The sequence below is a fragment of the Mchenga conophoros genome, linkage group LG6, assembly GCF_057382185.1.
Source record: "Mchenga conophoros isolate Kocher_MC1m ecotype Shallow Benthic linkage group LG6, M_conophoros_male_GT1.1, whole genome shotgun sequence".
NCBI lineage: Eukaryota > Metazoa > Chordata > Actinopteri > Cichliformes > Cichlidae > Mchenga > Mchenga conophoros.
Window position 1 is genome coordinate 34,349,588 of NC_140531.1, and position 18,387 is coordinate 34,367,974.

Below are 18,387 nucleotides of genomic sequence, written 5' to 3' on the forward strand. Positions count from 1 at the left end.
AACTAATGAAATATTCTATTTTAAAATATTACAGATACTTCATTTATATTGAAAACTATAAATGGCAACTAATCAGGGATGTTTTATTGTTCTAAAGGCAGTTCCAGCAGCAGTTTTACTGTACAGTTTGGCCCATAAGTTTTTGGATAGTGATAGATTTTAACTCAAGCGGTGATTGAAGTGCAGACTTTCAGCTTTAATTCAAGGGCTTTAACAAAAGTGTTTAAGGATTACAGCAATTGTTTTTCGCATAGCTGCTCATTTTCAGAGGCTTAAAAGAAAATGGATCAACTAGAGTAAGTCACAATATTAGGACTGTTTTGACCCTTGGATGAAAACCCTTCGCAGTGTTGTACAGCCTGAAGTCATGGACATCACCAAATGCTGTTTTTCCTCCCTTGAAATGCTCTGCCTATATATATTTTTTGAAACAGTCAGTGTAATACTTTTTGTGTGTTGTTGCAAACCTAACTTTAGGCTATAGAAAAAAACTTCACATTATAATGTAAATAATTCCACATATTGAGTACTAAAGTAATAAGGTAGTTTGATGCTAATTGATGCTAACTGTAAGTACCCCCTTAAAGTCTGGAAACCCCCTTGCTCTCTTTTAAATGACACAATCATGCCATAAATAAAAAATAAATACATACATAAAAAGTTAAAGTACATATTTTAAAATACAAATATGTGTTGTTTTAACTGACGTAATAGTGTGGGTAATTGTGTACTCGGTTGGTTCAGGAGCGCTTTGTTTTGATCTTGAAGACTTTTAAAACGACGATAGTGACGATTACAGTGGTTATGATGACATTTCCCCTGTCAACTGGATATCAATAGTAAGTTAGTAGTCATGGTGATTACTGAGTCATAATTTGGATGTGCAGACGCCCAGTTTAGCTGCTCCGGAGTCTCGGAACAGGAGGAGCTAATCATCGAGAAACTTCCAACCGAACCGTCCCAACAAAGATGGACAGCCGGGCTGATTTACAGACTGTCTACACCAGGTGAGTCCTCAGAGTCTCAGCGAAGAACTCGACCTATTGAACCCTTGAAGCAGTTCACTGATTTTAAATCCGAGGAATAAATGTTGGTAGTAACGTTAAGATGCTAGCCGACGCTAGCTGCGTGGCTAACGGGAGCCGGTGCGTTTCTAACTCTCATAAAGTGTTTAGCCAACTCTTATGTGGCTACTTTAAATACGTTAAATCCTTTAGGTTTTCACAGTTTGAGGCTCCAGTCTACGGCTGTGCTTGTGTGAGAAAGTCGGGCAAAGTTTATAAACTGCCAGGAGGTGATTTGTTTGGTTTTTTACAGGTCGCCTTATCTCTGCTTTCGTGGCCGTGTGGACGCAGGTAGGCACAAAGCGACGGGGGGTGGGGGGTTGGTTATTCAACAGGCAACTAGTGAGAGATGCCTCACTTTATCTGGGACTTCAGCGTTTTTATTTTGTACTTATTTACACGTTTAAACAGTGTCCCACGTATTTACTAGCTTAGAGAGATGTGCTGATCTGTCCCAGTTGTTAAGATGATGAGCAGAAAGGAGAGCAGCTAAACTAGTCTTTACAGTAGAGAAGTGAACGCAGAGGTTTACAAAACTGTAATATAAGACCATAAAACAAACAGGATATATTGTATTTATCCCAAAAGTTGTGAAACTCTCAGATTTGTTATAGATGTTAAATAATGAACACAACTTAAACAGAATAGATTGAATAGCTCTAATAAGTAGATTGCGATAAAGGTCATTACAAATAAAAAGGCTATATTATCTATATCTTATACAAATCATTTAAAGTTAAAATATATAATAATATAATATTAAATGGTTATTAAACACGTAGTTCGGTGTAACAGTTTAAGAAGTAGAAATCACAATTAAATACAATGCAATATATTATTGATGCCAAACCTTTAATCTGCCCAGTTTGTGATATATCAAACTTAGAAATTAAACAAAATATAGGTATTAATAATTGTGCAGCTCATTTTGCTTGTTAAGTGATATCACAACAGAGATGTGTGTCCTCAGACTGTTGTAACTTTATGGTCCATCCCGTGGTAAATGGAACTGCATTGTTTCTAATGAGCACCAGGAAGCAACTCAGGTGAAAACGGCCCTCTGCCCCTATGCTCTGACCTCAGTCAACCCTTTTCCTTTCAGGTCATACTGAGTAAAACTCAAAGTCTGTTTTATATAATTATGGTCATTTTGAGAAACAGAAAGGAGGATTACCCAGGATATCGTCACTGGTTAAGGATTTGTCAATCAGAAGACATTGTATAACAGGAATTCACAATATGACCACAAACCAGTGGGTGATGACACTTTGACTCCACCCATCTTTCGTACCATTCATGGTTCCAAGCTCAGCTTTGTTTATTCAGCCTTAAATAAAATACGGAAGAAGTTGATGATTGGTAACTAGAGAAAAAATGATATTTTCCTTCATTTGCTCAGAAAGGTTTTATCTTGACCTTGAAAACAGGGTGTACTTCTTAGGTGATAGCTTTGTTAACACAGCTGAGAAATGACCAGGGTTTATTGGACGTTGAAAAGCAGTAAAAGTCAAGAAAATAAACTTTGTCATTCGACCACTTTATAAAACATGGTTACAACGTCCTTTACAGAACACAATAAAAAACAGATCAAAGTAGAAATGGAGTTTGCCAACCTTTGTGCCTACCTTTATTTGTCTTTCTTGGTTCCCTGTTGTTCATTAGTTTTGTTAAAAATGTAACCAATATATTGTTGGAAAGCAAAGCTTGGTCCTGATTCAAAGTGCTTCAGGATGACCTAAAGGTTCATTGAGCTTACTCATCTGTAATTGCTGACCAGGGCTCCTTTGTTCTCCTCAATTCATTATTGAAACTTTCTTGGCTCTGCAGGAAGGGGGAGAAATTTGAGATAGCCGACAAGGAGAGAAAAGGAGGAGACTCTGCGAGATCAGATATTCATGTTGAACGAGGGCTGGCGGAAGGGGGGCAGGGAGTTTATTATGGGATGCGTGCAAAGGAGAAGAAACATGACAGTCGTGGCGTGTTCAGGAGTGAAGAGGCGAGGCAAGGGTGAATAATTGAACTCTTCATACAGCGTACAGTGAGGCTGTGTCTGGCTCTCCAGGGATGTGAATTACGGGCCGTATATTCAGTAGCAACAATGAAGGGTTTGTTTCATAGCCAAGTGCTTGCTAATTTGACATGTGTGTATTTGTGTATGTGGTTTGGAGAGCATGTTAATCGGGAAGTCTGAACTTGTCTAGAGAACTGTTCAAGAGGCAGTTCTCTGGAAAAACTGTGGTGGGAGATTATGTGAAGTATTGCAATAACACGAAACAGGATGTTGCCAAGTCTTTTCTGGTTTGCTTTTTTACACAAATTTTCAGATGCGAGTCTTTCGAAGCATAGGCTTGTTTCCTGTTTAATGTCGTTGCTCTTTAACAGAGAGAGACAGAGTTTTATTGATGCTGCTGTAATGATGCTGATATAATTTGACTATAATTTTGTTTTATTTAGTTCTGCTATTAGTGTTTAATTTATAGCTGTAGTAATGTTCACTGTTTAGGATTAAGTTCTGCGGGATTGCAAGTTGTTGTATAGCAAATAAAGTGAGGTAATCTTTTAAGATGTATGCTAAATATATTTTTTATAGTTATGATAACGGCACATTATAATACTTTATTAAGAGCTCAATCTGTTTTAGTGGTGCAGCTTTTTTTACTGTGCCGGTTTATCGAGGGTCACCTTGGCACCCTTTGCTTTTACAAAACAAACACACTTCTTGTGTTTCAGGCAACTTACTCACTATTTGTGAAACGCGCAAGTACCCATTTTTAACTGAGTAGACTGTGGTTTGTTAAAACAGTCACTACTGTTGAACTCAACGTTTATTGAGCATGCTGTTTAACTTTTGTCTTGGTGTCAAGCTTTAATACATTCATTCACTTAATGTACTACCAGCAGAAGATGACAAACTGATACAACCACACCTCTACGCATCATAAAAACATGTTTACCAGGATAATTTTGTGTCACAGAGTAACTAAAAAATTGTGTTATCAGGAACTGAGCATCCCAGCCTTGCTTGTAACTGGATGACATTGCATTTTTCTTGTAATCTGATGAGCTTTTCTCTGAAACCACAGAGGGACAGTGCTTAATTGCTTAGTGTAGTACATCCTGTACCGCCACCCAGATCCTAGCACATCTCCTGATGTGATATATGTTGCTGAATCGTATTTGCATACAAAACGTTAACTTATAGCCTGCAAGTCCCTTTATTCTGCACCCTCCTGTTCTGTCCTGTTCCTGTTCTGGTTGAGAGTAACAAAAGAAACATGAGGTTCACATTTTGGGGGGGGGAGTTAAATTGCACAAAGGCTTCCTGTATATAGTCTGATAAATCTGCCCTGTTGTTTTATGTTGCCTCTGTTTTATGTTACTATTAAACTGATTGTTTAAAGTCTTAAATGTCTAACCAGGGATGGCAGCTCCACATGGTTAAACATTGTTGTCACATAGCTCATATGCACCAATAATATTTACCAGTGCTTTCATTTTTAAATAAACTGATGAAATAAACGGAGCAAAGATCTGGTAACTGGCACCCCCTCCATTCAGAGGAAGTAGGATGGGTCAGCTACCTCCTCGGTTTTCTGCCTGAACAGCACAACAAAGACCTGCTGTGAATACAGAACAATAGGAACAAGAGCCCAGTTTTCCTTCTGGTCATCCTCTGCCCTTTGTTCATTCTTTCTATATATTTCAAGTTTTAGTCATTTTTCTACTCAAAATTGAAAGTTGAAAATTTGATTATCAGCTTTCATTTTTTTACAGTATCTCTTAATGCACATGAAATGTTTGACGTGATATGTGTCGATATCATTTATTTATTGTTTCCATTGTTAGAAAGGGAGAGCTCATCATCATCATCAGTTTCTGTTTTGAACATCAAAACGCAGTTACACAAATATTCAGTAAAGCTTGGTTTGAGCAGTTTGATGTAGGAACCGTTTTCTTTTCCAAGCACTTTGTTCTTTGTCAGATTTTGACTTTTTATATTTCATTTTTTAATGTATCCTCCATCATGCCCCTCTGCTGATAATCCTCTTTGTGTTCATTTCCAGGCCATAATCACCCCCAGACCACAGACAGTAAGGATGAAAAGGATACTTCAATGACCTCCTTTGGCATGGCTGCGCGAGGCCTCCCTTTGGCCTTAGCATCCATGACTCAAACTGCTACCTCCGACACGCGCTTCCACCCAAAATGGCGAGCGATTGCCGTGGCGACCCTGTTCACTTTAGTGCTCATGTTATATTTGCACCGGACCGTAGAGGACTGGGAGCGTCCAACCAAAGGTTACTACCGGAACAGGGTTCACAGCTTTCAAATGCTCGATGAGGGTGAAGATGACTTATTCAGGGACACCAATAGACAAATTGCACGAAAACTCGGCCGCCAGCAGAGGAGGGAAAAACCGTACAATCACACATATCCTTTGAGTCCACCTGAGAAGACGCTGCACGGCACCCGTTACCGCATAGGAGTGATTGCAGACTTGGACAAAGCGTCACAGAGCTCAAAGGATCAGACGTGGTTCAGCTACATGAAAAGAGGTCACCTGACTGTTTCAGCCTCCGGCGACAGACTGGAAGTGGAATGGGATGCGGAGACGGTCACCCTGGAGAGTCATCTGGCTGAGAAAGGACGAGGTACGTGAACTCAGTGAAGGAACTCAGATTTATAGTTGCATCTAAATATTGTTTTTGTGCTTACATGTGTTAACTCCTCTGCAGGTATGGAGCTATCTGAGCTGGTAGCATTCAATGGTCACCTGTATACTGTGGACGACCGTACAGGTGTGGTGTACAGGATTGAGGGCAACCAGGCAGTTCCTTGGGTTATATTACCTGATGGTGATGGCTCAGTCTCCAAAGGTGAGTCCTTTTCAAAACTCCTGAAGTCTCAACTCACAAACTCCACAGTGCTCTTCACACAGCTTCACACTGGGAGCATTTCAGAAGCAAATAGTTTATTCTCTGTTTTTTTTTTTGTTTGTTTGTTTGTTTTATCTTTCTGCCATGTTCTGCACCTGCTCTGTGAAACTTGATCTGGCTTCTCTGAAAGATAAACCTGGTTTCTCTGAAAGATAAACCTGGTGTTGAAAAAATACACCAGGAAGTGTCCCTGCAGGGAGACTTCTGAAACGTGCCAGAATGCAGCGCTTTCAAATATAATCTATTACTGGGTTTATAGGGATCTTTGTGTCCAGAGGAGGAAAACAATCTGAACAATATGCTGGTCTTAAACAACACAATATGGTTCTTAATGAAATAAAGACAGATAACAGCAGCTGTGGATATGCTAAGGTGGACTAAAGATGGCCAATTAAGTTGGTAAATTAAAAACACAACACGGACTCCAAAACTTCAGGGATCATTTCAGGGAACAGTCACCCTGTTGAGACTATTCAAACCAGTTTATAATGCAATAGAGAGACTGCTGTAATGAGACTTGTGATGCATTCTCCATTGGATGTTAATGGTCCATTTATTTAGCAATAATTCAGCGTACCACTGCTCATGTAAATCCACTATTAGGCAATAAATTAAATATGATAAAACTAAACCACTGCATGGTAGTCCACTTGGTTAGTCAAACACCGGCGCTGTCAAAACCGTTTTTCTTTGTTCATTTGAAAATAAACAACCAAAAATGTCTCACTCGTGTGTCTTTTGTTTGCTTGTGCAGGTTTCAAGGCAGAGTGGCTTGCAGTAAAGGATGAGCACCTGTTTGTTGGAGGCCTGGGGAAGGAATGGACGACGACATCTGGGGACGTCATCAACAACAATCCCGAGTGGGTAAAAGTTGTTGGTGTCAGTGGGGAGGTGGAGCATCAAAACTGGGTGCCGCACTACAACGCCCTACGGAGTGCAACGGGGATCAAACCACCAGGTACTGTTGGGTGTGTTTTTGGGGGTTTTTTTTGTTTTGTTTTGTTCTTCAGTACAGTCTGAATTAGTAATCAGGCTTTATTTCTATTTATTATTAAACTTCTTGAAGACCAACTTATAACCTATAAATTTTGTTAAATGCTTATGTTATATTTGCCTATTTAATTAAAACAAAGATCGCTGATTTACTGCTTTGAGGTTTTTTGTTTGTTTGTTTGTTTTTGTTAAATACAGATTTCATATCTTTTTTTAGGACTAGTATTTGCAGTTTTCTTCTGAAACTACAGTCAGACCAAAATCAAGCTGGCCCAGTTTTCCCTGTTAGTGTAGCGAAATGCAGACGGAGACAGGAAATGTTTTGTAATCCTCTCATGAGCCAGCATGGCTGCTATGATGACAACAGCAGTCCACAAAGTTGTACGTTACCAAAAAACCCAGCTTAATCCAACTTTTGGCTCTTTTTACCTTCTGTGCATCCAAAAACATTTGGTTTATGGGTTATTTAACAGAACAATAACACACGGGTAACAGTCAGCACTTGTTAAGTAAGAGGTCAACTACTTCTCTCTCACGAACTGGCTAAACATCAGAGAAAGTTGCACTTTTGTCCTCCCAACACTTTGTTTGTCTTCTGATGTAGTCAACTAGATATGCGAGCTAAGACTTCCTGTTCTGTGGGAATGTCATTGTTAACTGGAGGGGAAAAAAATTATACAAAGCTAAGTTGTCTTCAGACAATTGTGAGAGGGTTTCATTTCATTCCCCTTTTGCATTCCACATGGCTCTCACAAAATAGAAACCAAAACCTGAATCCTTGTCGTGCCAATAATCCTGCCTCTTGCCCACAGCTACTGCTATACATTGGTTTATAGAGACTAAAGACTTTAAGCATAAATTGTGTTTGAATTCTGGTATAACTGGGCTTAATGGGAAGCTTGATAATGTATAAAAGCCAAATTCAGGCACAAAACAAAGAACTTAAAAAATGATTGAAACCAAAATATTTGGGAAAGGACAAAACATTGTGAAACGTGGAAATTACCTCCAACTCCTTGCATTCATTTCTGTTACCTTTCCTTGCTCTCTAGGCTACCTTATCCACGAATCAGCAGCTTGGAGTGAGCGTCTCCAGCGGTGGTTCTTCCTCCCTCGCCGTGCCAGTCACGAGCGTTATGAAGAGACGGCAGATGAGCGGCGTGCCACCAACCTCCTCTTGTCCTGCCCTGCAGACATCCGCTCCGTCAGCGTGCAGCGCGTCGGACCGCTCAACCTCACACGTGGCTTCTCCTCTTTTAAATTTGTCCCAGACACAGATGATCAAATCATCCTAGCCCTAAAATCAGAGGAGGATGCAGGCAAGATTGCCACCTACATCATAGCGTTTACACTAGACGGCCAGGTGCTGCTGCCTGAGACAAAGATAGGAGATGTAAAATATGAAGGGCTAGAGTTTATTTGAAAGAGGCAGTGCTGAATATGCAACGTTCCTGTGCAATATGATGTGACCAGATTCAGAGATTATATAACTACGATTATTGAGAGACACAAGAAAAGTTAAAAGGGAAACCCTGAAGCATAGCTGTGTGTCGCCAACCACAGACTGGCTGACTGATGCAGCCAAAAAACAAATGTTTTAAAGGCATTACTACTAAATTTAAGCACTGCTACATTGCCGTCTAAACTTCCTGGTTTGACACTACTGAGTCTGTTAAACACCAGATAAGATGTAGATCTCTTTTCCTGCAGCCGAACTCTGCTGGTCAGACACTCAGGGAAATGAGACGAAGGAGCATTTAAAAAAAATAAAAGTTAATGTTCTTACATTACTTGAAATATTTAAGGTCACTTGTTGCTTTGGATTTTATTTATCCTTTTGGATACACTGAGGTTTTGTCATAATAGAAACGGAACCGGCCCAAACATGTTCACTTGTTTTATTTCGGCTGTTCTGTAAATGATAAGTTATGCTACGTAAGTCTAGAGGGGTGTACTATGCAGCAAAATTAAGCAGGTAGTGAGATATGTTGAGTTTGGAGTCAAAGTTTTCAGTGCCACAAAGGTGACTTCTCTTTTACTTTCATTTGAGATCATTATGCTGAATGTAATCTGGGTTTTACAGACCAGCATGCTTTACTCACTTGTTCTCTCATGACATGAGTGACACGTTCCCGTCTGAGGGGATACATTTTTATATAGAACCTGTTCAGGTACTACTGAACAACAGTGCAGTAAAGTTACTGTGGCACAAACTGTGTCAACTTAGTGATGCAGAAAATGCATAAATAGGTGTTTTTCTTTGGTCTTACTTTGTTACTAAGTCTAGTTTACACTGTCAGTATGACATCCTGATAGAAGACCAGAGAATTGATTAGTCTGTAATTATTAAAAAGAATATTCACTTAAGAAAATCAAATATTCACTTTAATTCGGTCCAAAGACTGAGTGACCCATATCGTCTTTATTATGAGGAATTCTCAGACTCAAATGCAGTTTGAATGTTTAAATGGATCCCGTTTAAAAGCTGTAATACGCAGCTGTCATATTAGAAATAAACCCCAGCATGAAGTTTGCACTGCATGGAAAAACGGCCTAATATTTTTTATGTTCTTCATATCACTTCATGACCCATTTCTGCTGATTGGCACTCCATCTGTTTATGTTGTGCAGAAGAGAGTCAAAGGACATCAAATGCCCCCCTTTCATGGGAGTGAGCACAGAGCCTGAAGCAAAAGGCCTAGGGCTGCTTTCACACCGTTTTCAGATCTTCCAGCAGGATGTCACTCTGATTTCTTTACTTCGTATCATTGTTACCGCTTTAGCTTTAGTAAACCTGTAGACTTATTGATTGTTTGGATTGAAATGTATAAGGCCTTTAATTATGTGGTCTAGTTACAAACAGGTGTACAGTTCTGTACACACACACTATAACCTCTTCTTTGATTTTCTGTTAGCCAATCAGAACACAACCAATGGATTCTTGGTTTCTTTTGGCTGGTTGGTGGTCAGGCTCTACGTCTTTTTTTTTTTTTTTTTTTTACTTTGACCATGGTGCCAGCAAGAGATCTTGCACTCCAGATGTGCTTTGCTTACTGCTGCCCGAACCATTGAAAATAAAGGTTTTCAGATCACAGGGGTACTGTCCACATGTTCTGCATGTAAACTTGTCTGAGCGCACGCACGCACGCACACACACACACACACACACACACACACGTACGTTAATTGTCACTGAAGGTTTTGTCAAACCAGCTTATGCAAAGAAAGCCTGGCTAAACCAAACTTGCTTCCTATTACACCCCTCAACTTAAATGTTGCCTCACATGTGTTGAGTAATTATGATAAGCTTCTCAAGCCAGAGAACATGAGAATCACCAGCTGTTTAATGTAACCATAATTAATCATTAATATATTCCCTGTATCCCCTGAAAAGATTAAAATTTCTTCTTTAAATGTTCGCGTGTGAATCGTGATTTTAAACAAGAAACCAAAATCTTAATGTTGCATTTGCTGTGGTATTTCGTGGCATTTATTTAACTTGATTAAATCAACAAATTCATCTAAAAAATACCTATACAGTTTCATGTCTACAAAATCAATAGTAATGCATTACACTTCACTATACATTAGTTAGTATTCAGGTTTAATCAGGCCTTTCAAAGACTTGGCAATGGGTTCAGGATCACACCGATTAACCGCCTAACGTGAAAACATTTTGAATCAGTTTAACATGCTCCAAAGTTAGCGATTAGTCACATAGCAGATGTTTATCTCCTCACTTCAAACCTGAGGAAAGTACTCGTGAGCAGTTTTTTTTTCACAGGCTCGTTGCCATTACAAGGATGTCTCGCGGTAGCCCGTCCATCTGTACGAGTTTGAAGGAGCCCAGTTTGGAATAAAAGTCGAGCATCCTCCGATTGCTCTGCCTCAACTCACAAAAGGCTCCTCTGGACCCTAAAAGGAAAACAACAATGGTAACTTTGGAGTTTTGTAATAAAAGAAGCAGTAAAGGCTTTATGTGAAGTATTTCACAGATGCAAATATTCTGAGACTAACTTTATAATTAAGTATATATGGGGGTGTTAAAAGGAGACCATTATGCTTTTCCTTACTTTCTTCCATACATATACTGTTAGAATGGTGGATACACACAATCTTAGAAAGCATTTCAAATCATAAGGTCAGCATGTGTAAAAGTAACCCCTGTGAGCTAACAGCGTGGGCTTCAACCTGCTCAAAACACTGTTTCCTACAGTTTCTCTTTATGTTGGTGACTGCATGCATCCCTAGTATGGTCATCAAAGCCCCACCTATCTCCTGCTTAAACATTCTTTCTGAGTGGGGCAGCCAATCAGAAGAAAGCTGCCTTAAATTGAGGGTAGCTTTAAAGACAAGAGGAGCTAAATGTCTTATTTCATACAGGATGAACCTATACACAGCATAAGATTATTATGAACTGTGATTCATGCAAAGCCACTCTACTGGAACCCAAGAACAAACACGTGGAGTTGGAAAAGACCATAACTGGGCCCTTAAACAGCAAAGCAGCTTATATTATAAACATCTATAGATATAGAATGATATTGCTCTAAATGGAACAGCTCCCCCATGTGGTTAATTTTCTGCCTCATAAACCTCAACATGTGCAGTTAGATGAGCTTCATCCAGAATGATCAAGTTCACAGTGTGAAATCTCGACCTACCACTGCTCCTGATGGAGGACAACAGCTGACCAATCATGCGCTTGGCTGGAGAAGGATCAGTGACCCGAGGGAGCATTTCCAGAGCAATCACTGAGGGGAACTCTTCAAACACTGAACCACTTACTGCCCTCTGGAGTTTGGAAATAGAATACAGTCAAGTGACAGCATTTATGGTTATACTGCATTCTAGAAAAATTTTCACATCTTGCTTTGAATCACCTGGATCTTGGCTGCAGCTGGTTTGGCATCAGTGAGGGCCAGTGCATAACCACACAGCCCGAGGTCATCCTCCAGGATAAGACCACAGAGAGGGGAAGGAGAGATTTCACCTGCTGACAGGCTGCAATGCCCCAGGGGAAAAAAATAAGATGAAGAGGAAGATCACATTCACAGAAGAAAAAAGGTTTATCATCCCAAGTAATTTAAAGTGCGTTTTAACAATATACCCGCTGTATATAAAAGATTGCTGTAGCCATCGTGACATCACTTGTTACTATCTTGGTGTTTTGAAAATAGACGTTCAAAGTGAGGGGCGGTTTTTCCTGAGAACTCGAGGAGTGATGCATGCTTCCTGCTTGTGCAACTTGTGAATCACGTGGACTTTTAATAACGAGGACCACAGTTTCCAAAAATCAACATGAGGAAAGTGGTTAGTGAGGTCACATCACTAACAGAGTAGCTAACTCTTACCTGTCACTGATAAGTGGAGACTGAGCCATCAGAGCAGAGTTGCCTTCTCCTGCTTTCTGCATCTCCCTAAAAATCCTCTCTACCTCTGGCTAGAAAGAAAAAGAAATACTCCATAACATCACTCCTGAATTTTAATCGAGAGAAAACTAAACCACTGATGATCAGCATCTTCACCTTGTCCTCAGGGCAGTAGGGTCGTATGCAGTAAACTGCTGTCATGGGAGGATGTCTGAACAGGTCTCTGTTTCCATGTCCTGGCAGCATCCTCTGTTGGTGCGGAAGAAAACAGACACCAGAAACCCAAAGTTTAAAAATCAGGTGGATCTAGCATCACAAGGTGGTGCTTATATAGTATGCACTACAGATGGATGGTAACGTTAAACATGAAAACAATAAAATAAACGTTTGTGCACATAATCACTGTAGCCAGAAGCTCAGACATCAGATTGCTTTTGTTTTCACGGACATTTTTTTTTTTTCTTTAAACTCTTGGACCTTGATGATGTCGTCAAGGCACACAGCACTGGAGGCCCCGCCCACCTTTATGAAGGGCAGCCAATCAAATGAAAGCTGGCTTGAAGGGAGCGGATATAAAGCAGCTTGTTTGAGACAGTAGAAGAACCAAGGAGCTGCACCAAGGCTCAGTAACATTATTTTGAACTGTGAATAATGCAAAGCTACTCTAGTGGAGTGCAAAAATAAAATATGGAGCACAAAACATCAGCTGGAGACCTTGCCTTGTTACTGACTATTATCACTGCTGTGATTTTATATAACAACTCACTGCACTGCTTAGTTTACCTGGAATTCTCCAGACAGGCCTCCTCTGAAGCCCCAAGGTTCAGGATCATCGTTCAATAACTGGGCTGAGGGTTGGCTGTGGCCTCCTGTGGAAGGCAACACACAACAAAATATTAAAAGCTACAGTAAGCAGCTTCAGTTCACACTTTCACGCCTCATTTAACCAAAGCATAATCACTTCTCTTAAAAAGATAGAAGGATTAATCATCGAGCTGATAATCTAAATGCAGTTCCCTGCTGATTTTCATGGCTGCTGCAGTTTTTGTTTGGAAAAAAAAATGCTTACAAGCTCATCTCTTATTACAGGTAACAGTGGGAGCAGAAAATCACACAAACTGAATGAGATGCTCCAGCATTTCTTAGTTTCAGAATTCTTCAAAGAATTCAAGAAATATCTGTTTATATAGATGTAAATTTGAGTTTATTGTTGTTTATCAAGTGTTATTTTGTCCGTATTGTGATATGGTTATTTTGCTACTAAGGGGTCCGCAACGTCTTCATCTATAGAGCAGTCTTTCAGTGTTGGTTTGCAATATGAGTGGAATATATTCGTTTTCTCACCTAGTGTTTTCACGTAGGCTCGAGCCAGACCGACCCCACTCTTGATGTCACAGATGTAGTTGTACAGATCGTACAGGATGCTGCGGTTCGGGGCATTTGACAGGCGGTTGAACATCTGCACCACTGCCTCACACATGTTATCGAACTGCTGGGCTCTTGAGCACCACTCTGCTGTCTGAAAAAACAGAAAACAGCTGTAGGAGGACAACATGTAGAAAAATGATCTGCGTTTGCATATAAATATAAATACTACCTTGTCTGTCTCTGCAGCTGCTGCCTGACTTTGGTTTTTGAGCCAGTCCAGCTCCTGCAGCATGGTCCTGGCTGTGGTACCGTGTTCGTAGGGCAGGTAGAAGAGGTCTGACAGCAGCTTCAGGTCATCCAGGGTCAGAGGCTCAGCTGTGTACAATGGGTTCTCCCCGGGACCAGGAATGTAGGGGCTCTCACCCATGTCAGTCTGCATGGGCTCCTCTTCTGATGACTCTTTCTTCAGGCGAGGATGACAAGGGCCTGGAAGCACAGACATACCGTGTATTAAAGTGACAACCACCCATTCATGTCTTTTAATATCATTAAACCATATTTAATAAGACTCTACCTCCTGGTTGATCTGTGCTCATGAACTCCTCCAGCCAGTCAGTGAGGGCCAGATTCAGGGCTTTCTGTGGGCTGTAGCAAGGATCCTGCTCTTCATCACCTGGAGGTGAAGGTCAGAGAAAGTGAGACAATGTTTAAGCTCCGTGACCTCACAGACAGCATGGAGTGGATTCCAGCAAACACAACGACAACACTGACAGCATTTCCTGTCAAAACTGGAAAAATAAATCTGCACCATAAATAGATGTTGATGTTGCTTCCACAGACAACAGTGATTCGGGCGGGGTGGGCCTTATGAAGCAAAAAATACTATTCAAAATATTCCAAAAAGTGCATGTTTTTATTTTTAAATATGATGTCTGACTGTCATGGCGTGGTTGTTGGTGTCAGGCAGGCTGAAGTACTCTTTGCGGAAAAAAGGAAAAGAAAAAACCTTGTTGATGCCAGAGGAGAAAGGCCAGACTGTTGGCTTTGAGCACTCCTGAAAGCATCAGGAGCAGGTTGGGTTCACTATATTATGATTGCAAATTACTTTCTACACAGTCGCTGAATGCACTTGAGGGTAGTCCTGTAATGTTTTACCTTCTACAAAAGAAAAAAAATGCATTTGTTAAATCATGACTAACAGAAACTCACCCATCTCCACATCCCTCGGTGTTCCTTCGGCAGGTGCTTTACACCATGTCGCCAGAGTGTGAACGGCCACGAAGTTTGGGTAAAACTCACAATTGGGATTTGTGAGCACTCCTTTCAGTTTTGGGATCAGATCAGTGGGTCTATCCTTTTTGAAAAAAACAATAATATATAGACACCGGAGTCATACTGGTACATACACACAATCTAACACTGTTAAAATAAAGAAGAGAAAAAAATAACCTTATAGGGTCCAAGGAAAAGCCTTTGGGGATCATAATCATTGGCATGAATGTTGTCCCAGATGACTGGTGCCCTCTTCAGGACTGAGGATACCTCCTCTATGGATTCAACTGAGATTTTGTGGGATACTACTTTTGGACCTAAATAAATGAAAAAAAAAAAAAAAAAGTAAAAACAAATGAATAATTAACCTTGGGGAAATTCAAGATCATGGAAACAGGTTCAGGCTCCGGCTGAGTGTAATCTTACCAGTCCACAGTACGTCAATGCCAGGCAGGAGCTTCTCTCCCACAGTGTTCAGGTACGACGACTGGGTTACACTGGGCGTACAGAAGACAGCACAGTAATCTGAAGATAAAGAGTGACTCATTAAGAAACTGTTAGAATAATGTGTATTATTTTCTACCACAACGCTCCCTGTTTAACTGGACTGTAACTGGACTGGACTGTTTTGCTGTCTGACCTGTAGGACAGAAGAGAAAGACTTCGGGCTCTCCTAAGTGCATGTACACCTCGTTAGTGATGGCCACTTGAGCGTGGGCGAAGGAGCTGAAAGCCTGCTTGTCAGCTGGACACATCTCAGTCTCGATGTCGTCAAAGAGTAAAGAGAAAGACCTGCAGCCAAACTCCTTGACCTAAGGAACAAATGTAATTTCTGTCAGTGAACAGGGTCAAGTGAAAGTTAGCATCGCTTTGCTTACAGCCAAAGACATAAAAAAGGCTATTCCACCTAGAATTACACCAGCCTCTGTATAATTTTACTACCCCACTTTAAATGCATTCATTTTACTGCTAAGCGATGCGCTGTCCAAACCCTCGGAGAGCCACAAAGTGAGATACAACCAATTATAAATTATATTATATTTTCTCCTGCTGCACCCATCACCTCTGCTTCCAAAGTCCTACCTGATCTAGTTTCCTCTTCAGGGCAGCTACTTCTTTAGGGTTGGAGAAAGTAATGTCCAGACCGGGTGAGATTGCATAGACGAACTCGACGTCGTGCTGTTTCGCTGCTGATATCAGGCTCGTTAGTTGTTCTATGAAAAGAAAAGGGACAAAGAAGAAATGCTATTTGATGATGCAGTTCACAAATTCTGTTAATGATCCCTTTACTTCCCATCAATGAACAGATTTAAAACAAAGAGTTAAAGTGACATGGTTTAACCTTAGATTTAGCTGCTTTTGTGTCTGCGGGGAAACTTTACGAGCATATACAGGTGGGTCTGAAGTCCACTGACTTGATGAGGGGTCATCAAAAACATGATAATTTGAAAAAGGTTAAACATCAAATCGTCTTCACTGCACTTCAGATTGTAATGTTTTTGATAACATCCAGACAGTCGACCCAAAGACACTTTAAACACGTCTGAGGAGATAACAATGAGTCGTAAGGGGATGAGTTCGGAAGAGCTGACAACTGCAAAATGACCAAACTTTTATTATTTTATGTGTTTTAATTTACTTTTATTGTTTGGGGCTCAATTTATAACCAGTTTTGCACGACTATTGAATGAGGACTCAGATATGCACACGTAAATTTAAACACATAGTTTCAGTTCCATTGCAGTTAACTGGACGTTGCAAATTAGTAAGTTGTCTGAGGAGGAAATATAGTACAGATTTTTTATTTAAATGAGCATTTGTTAAGGTAGCGGACTATGCATGGAGGCACAACTGCTCTGCTAATAGATCAGGGAATTAGTCAGTGTTACTTTTAAAATTAAAGACAGGTGCAACTGAATTTCATCTGCTTCCAAGACCAGAAAGATTTTTGTGGTTTTGAATTATGAATGTGATACGGTGAGACTCACCCGCCTCCTCAGCAGCGTACAAGTCTCTCCAGTACATCCTGTGTTTGTAATCATCCTTGGGGGCGTACAGGTATGTGTTCAAACCCCACTTCTGTTCCCTGCAAAACCAAAATATTATGCCAGAGGTTAGAAATTCTCAGTGCAACATTTCTAAATGTTGGTGCGCATCCTGATCACAATAAAAGCTTCTAGTAATAACAGAAAATAACAAACGAAATTGCCAGTGTAAGAGAAACTGTGACAAAAGCAATGCAAATCACCTGCATGTCATTTCATTCATGCAAATGATTCAGCGCAACTACTTTTGGATATTTAAAAAATAAATAAATACATGAATATGAATACAGCTATATTACATATGTCAAAATCAGCAGCTGCTGTTATTACTTTCAGGAAGTGTGTTCATCATTTCCAGTTCTTCGCTTGGTGCCTAAGACCACATACCTCTTAAACAGTTCTGTTCTTTGCTCCATAGTCCACGGCCGCCCATAAAAGCCTGTAACAAGCAAAGGTCGACTTACACTTCAAAACGCGTCATCTTACCAAAAGTGATCAATGCATGATTGATTAATCAGATGCATTTTAAAGCGGGCAGCTGGAAGCATTCAAGAACCTGTAATCTAGCGGAGCCGCGGTGTTTGGGCCCCTGATTCCGGGTCTGCTCACCTTCTACTACGCCGCTGATGAAGCGCCCAGTCCCGGTGACAGGCTGTCGCTTGGTACTGTCCGGTTTCGACATGTTTTCCTGTAATATTCAGTCTCTTCCTGCTTTTTGACTTTAACAGTGCTCAGTCTGCAGCCCCAGCTGTGACACGGCGATACTGACAGTCATGCTTCTGCACGCCAACCTTTGAATTGATTCGCATTTATTGCACCTTATTCTCACGCCTGCGCAGTAACAGTCGGGTTAAACACCTGCAGCATTGCGCAACATCGCGCTAACGCCAATAAATGTCCAAACCTGTAAATGGTCGAAACAGAATCGCAGCTATTGTTTGGTGCGGACAACTGAAGTTCAGCTCATATTCAGACGCATGTGTCTGACTACCGGGTGGACGTCTTAAAGGGACAGTGTGCCCACAACTTAAAGGGACAACACACCAAAAAAAACCACGCAGGATGCCACAGGAGTTCAGTATCTTCTACTAACTTTTACAGTTTTAATTTCAACATACCCGGTAGTTTGTTAAGTTAGTTTCGAGAGGGTTTTTTTTTTTTTTTTGCTTCGTTTTAGTTTTTATTCTTTAAAATTTTTTATTTTATAGCTTAGGTTTTATTAGATTTAGTCTTCTTAATTATAGAAATATGTAACAAGCAACCTTATTAAGTACACCTGTCCAGCAGCTGCTTGTAAAGGTGGGTGAATCGATCCAAGCATCTATACCAAAGCTGG

The 18,387-nt window shown here is 40.5% G+C and overlaps 2 protein-coding genes across 5 annotated transcripts; one reads left to right on the forward strand and one right to left on the reverse strand.

The window, feature by feature from the left end:
* Window positions 1-853: 853 nt before the first annotated feature.
* On the forward strand, window positions 854-10,408 carry cant1b (calcium activated nucleotidase 1b). Of its 4 annotated transcripts, XM_085277680.1 has the most exons (6): window positions 857-1,007; window positions 2,892-3,071; window positions 5,129-5,716; window positions 5,801-5,941; window positions 6,756-6,959; window positions 8,047-10,408. In XM_085277680.1, exons 2-6 carry the CDS (start codon window positions 2,960-2,962, stop codon window positions 8,415-8,417), a joined length of 1,416 nt encoding a protein of 471 aa, XP_085133806.1. In that variant the 5' UTR covers window positions 857-1,007; window positions 2,892-2,959; the 3' UTR covers window positions 8,418-10,408. The 4 variants fall into 4 exon arrangements, with proteins under 4 accessions (XP_085133808.1, XP_085133806.1, XP_085133809.1 ...); XM_085277682.1 differs by lacking the exon at window positions 2,892-3,071 and having other exon boundaries at window positions 854-1,007; XM_085277683.1 differs by lacking the exons at window positions 857-1,007; window positions 2,892-3,071 and adding an exon at window positions 1,334-1,355.
* A 48-nt stretch (window positions 10,409-10,456) lies between these two features.
* ogal (O-GlcNAcase like) lies at window positions 10,457-18,040 on the reverse strand. Its single transcript, XM_085277679.1, has 17 exons — window positions 17,661-18,040; window positions 17,439-17,490; window positions 16,995-17,092; window positions 16,090-16,220; window positions 15,647-15,818; window positions 15,433-15,531; window positions 15,184-15,323; window positions 14,944-15,088; window positions 14,309-14,407; window positions 13,964-14,220; window positions 13,711-13,885; window positions 13,150-13,235; window positions 12,523-12,615; window positions 12,349-12,437; window positions 11,878-11,998; window positions 11,659-11,788; window positions 10,457-10,909 (listed from the first exon to the last, which is right to left on the reverse strand). Exons 1-17 carry the CDS (start codon window positions 17,731-17,733, stop codon window positions 10,773-10,775), a joined length of 2,097 nt encoding a protein of 698 aa, XP_085133805.1. The 5' UTR covers window positions 17,734-18,040; the 3' UTR covers window positions 10,457-10,772.
* Window positions 18,041-18,387: the final 347 nt, after the last annotated feature.

What these genes read in the sequence shown, in the direction of transcription:
- cant1b (XM_085277680.1), top strand. Translation starts at nt 2,960, where the DNA reads ATGTTGAACGAGGGCTGGCGGAAGGGGGGCAGGGAGTTTATTATGGGA. An exon ending in AGTGAAGAGGCGAGGCAAGG is followed by an intron (nt 3,072 to 5,128) that starts GTGAATAATTGA and finishes GTTCATTTCCAG; the next exon opens with GCCATAATCACCCCCAGACC. An exon ending in TGATGGCTCAGTCTCCAAAG is followed by an intron (nt 5,942 to 6,755) that starts GTGAGTCCTTTT and finishes TTGCTTGTGCAG; the next exon opens with GTTTCAAGGCAGAGTGGCTT.
- ogal (XM_085277679.1), bottom strand. Translation starts at nt 17,733, where the DNA reads ATGTCGAAACCGGACAGTACCAAGCGACAGCCTGTCACCGGGACTGGG. An exon ending in CTTTCTCTTCTGTCCTACAG is followed by an intron (nt 15,532 to 15,646) that starts GTCAGACAGCAA and finishes CTTTATCTTCAG; the next exon opens with ATTACTGTGCTGTCTTCTGT. An exon ending in CAGCTGCAGAGACAGACAAG is followed by an intron (nt 13,886 to 13,963) that starts GTAGTATTTATA and finishes CTGTTTTTTCAG; the next exon opens with ACAGCAGAGTGGTGCTCAAG.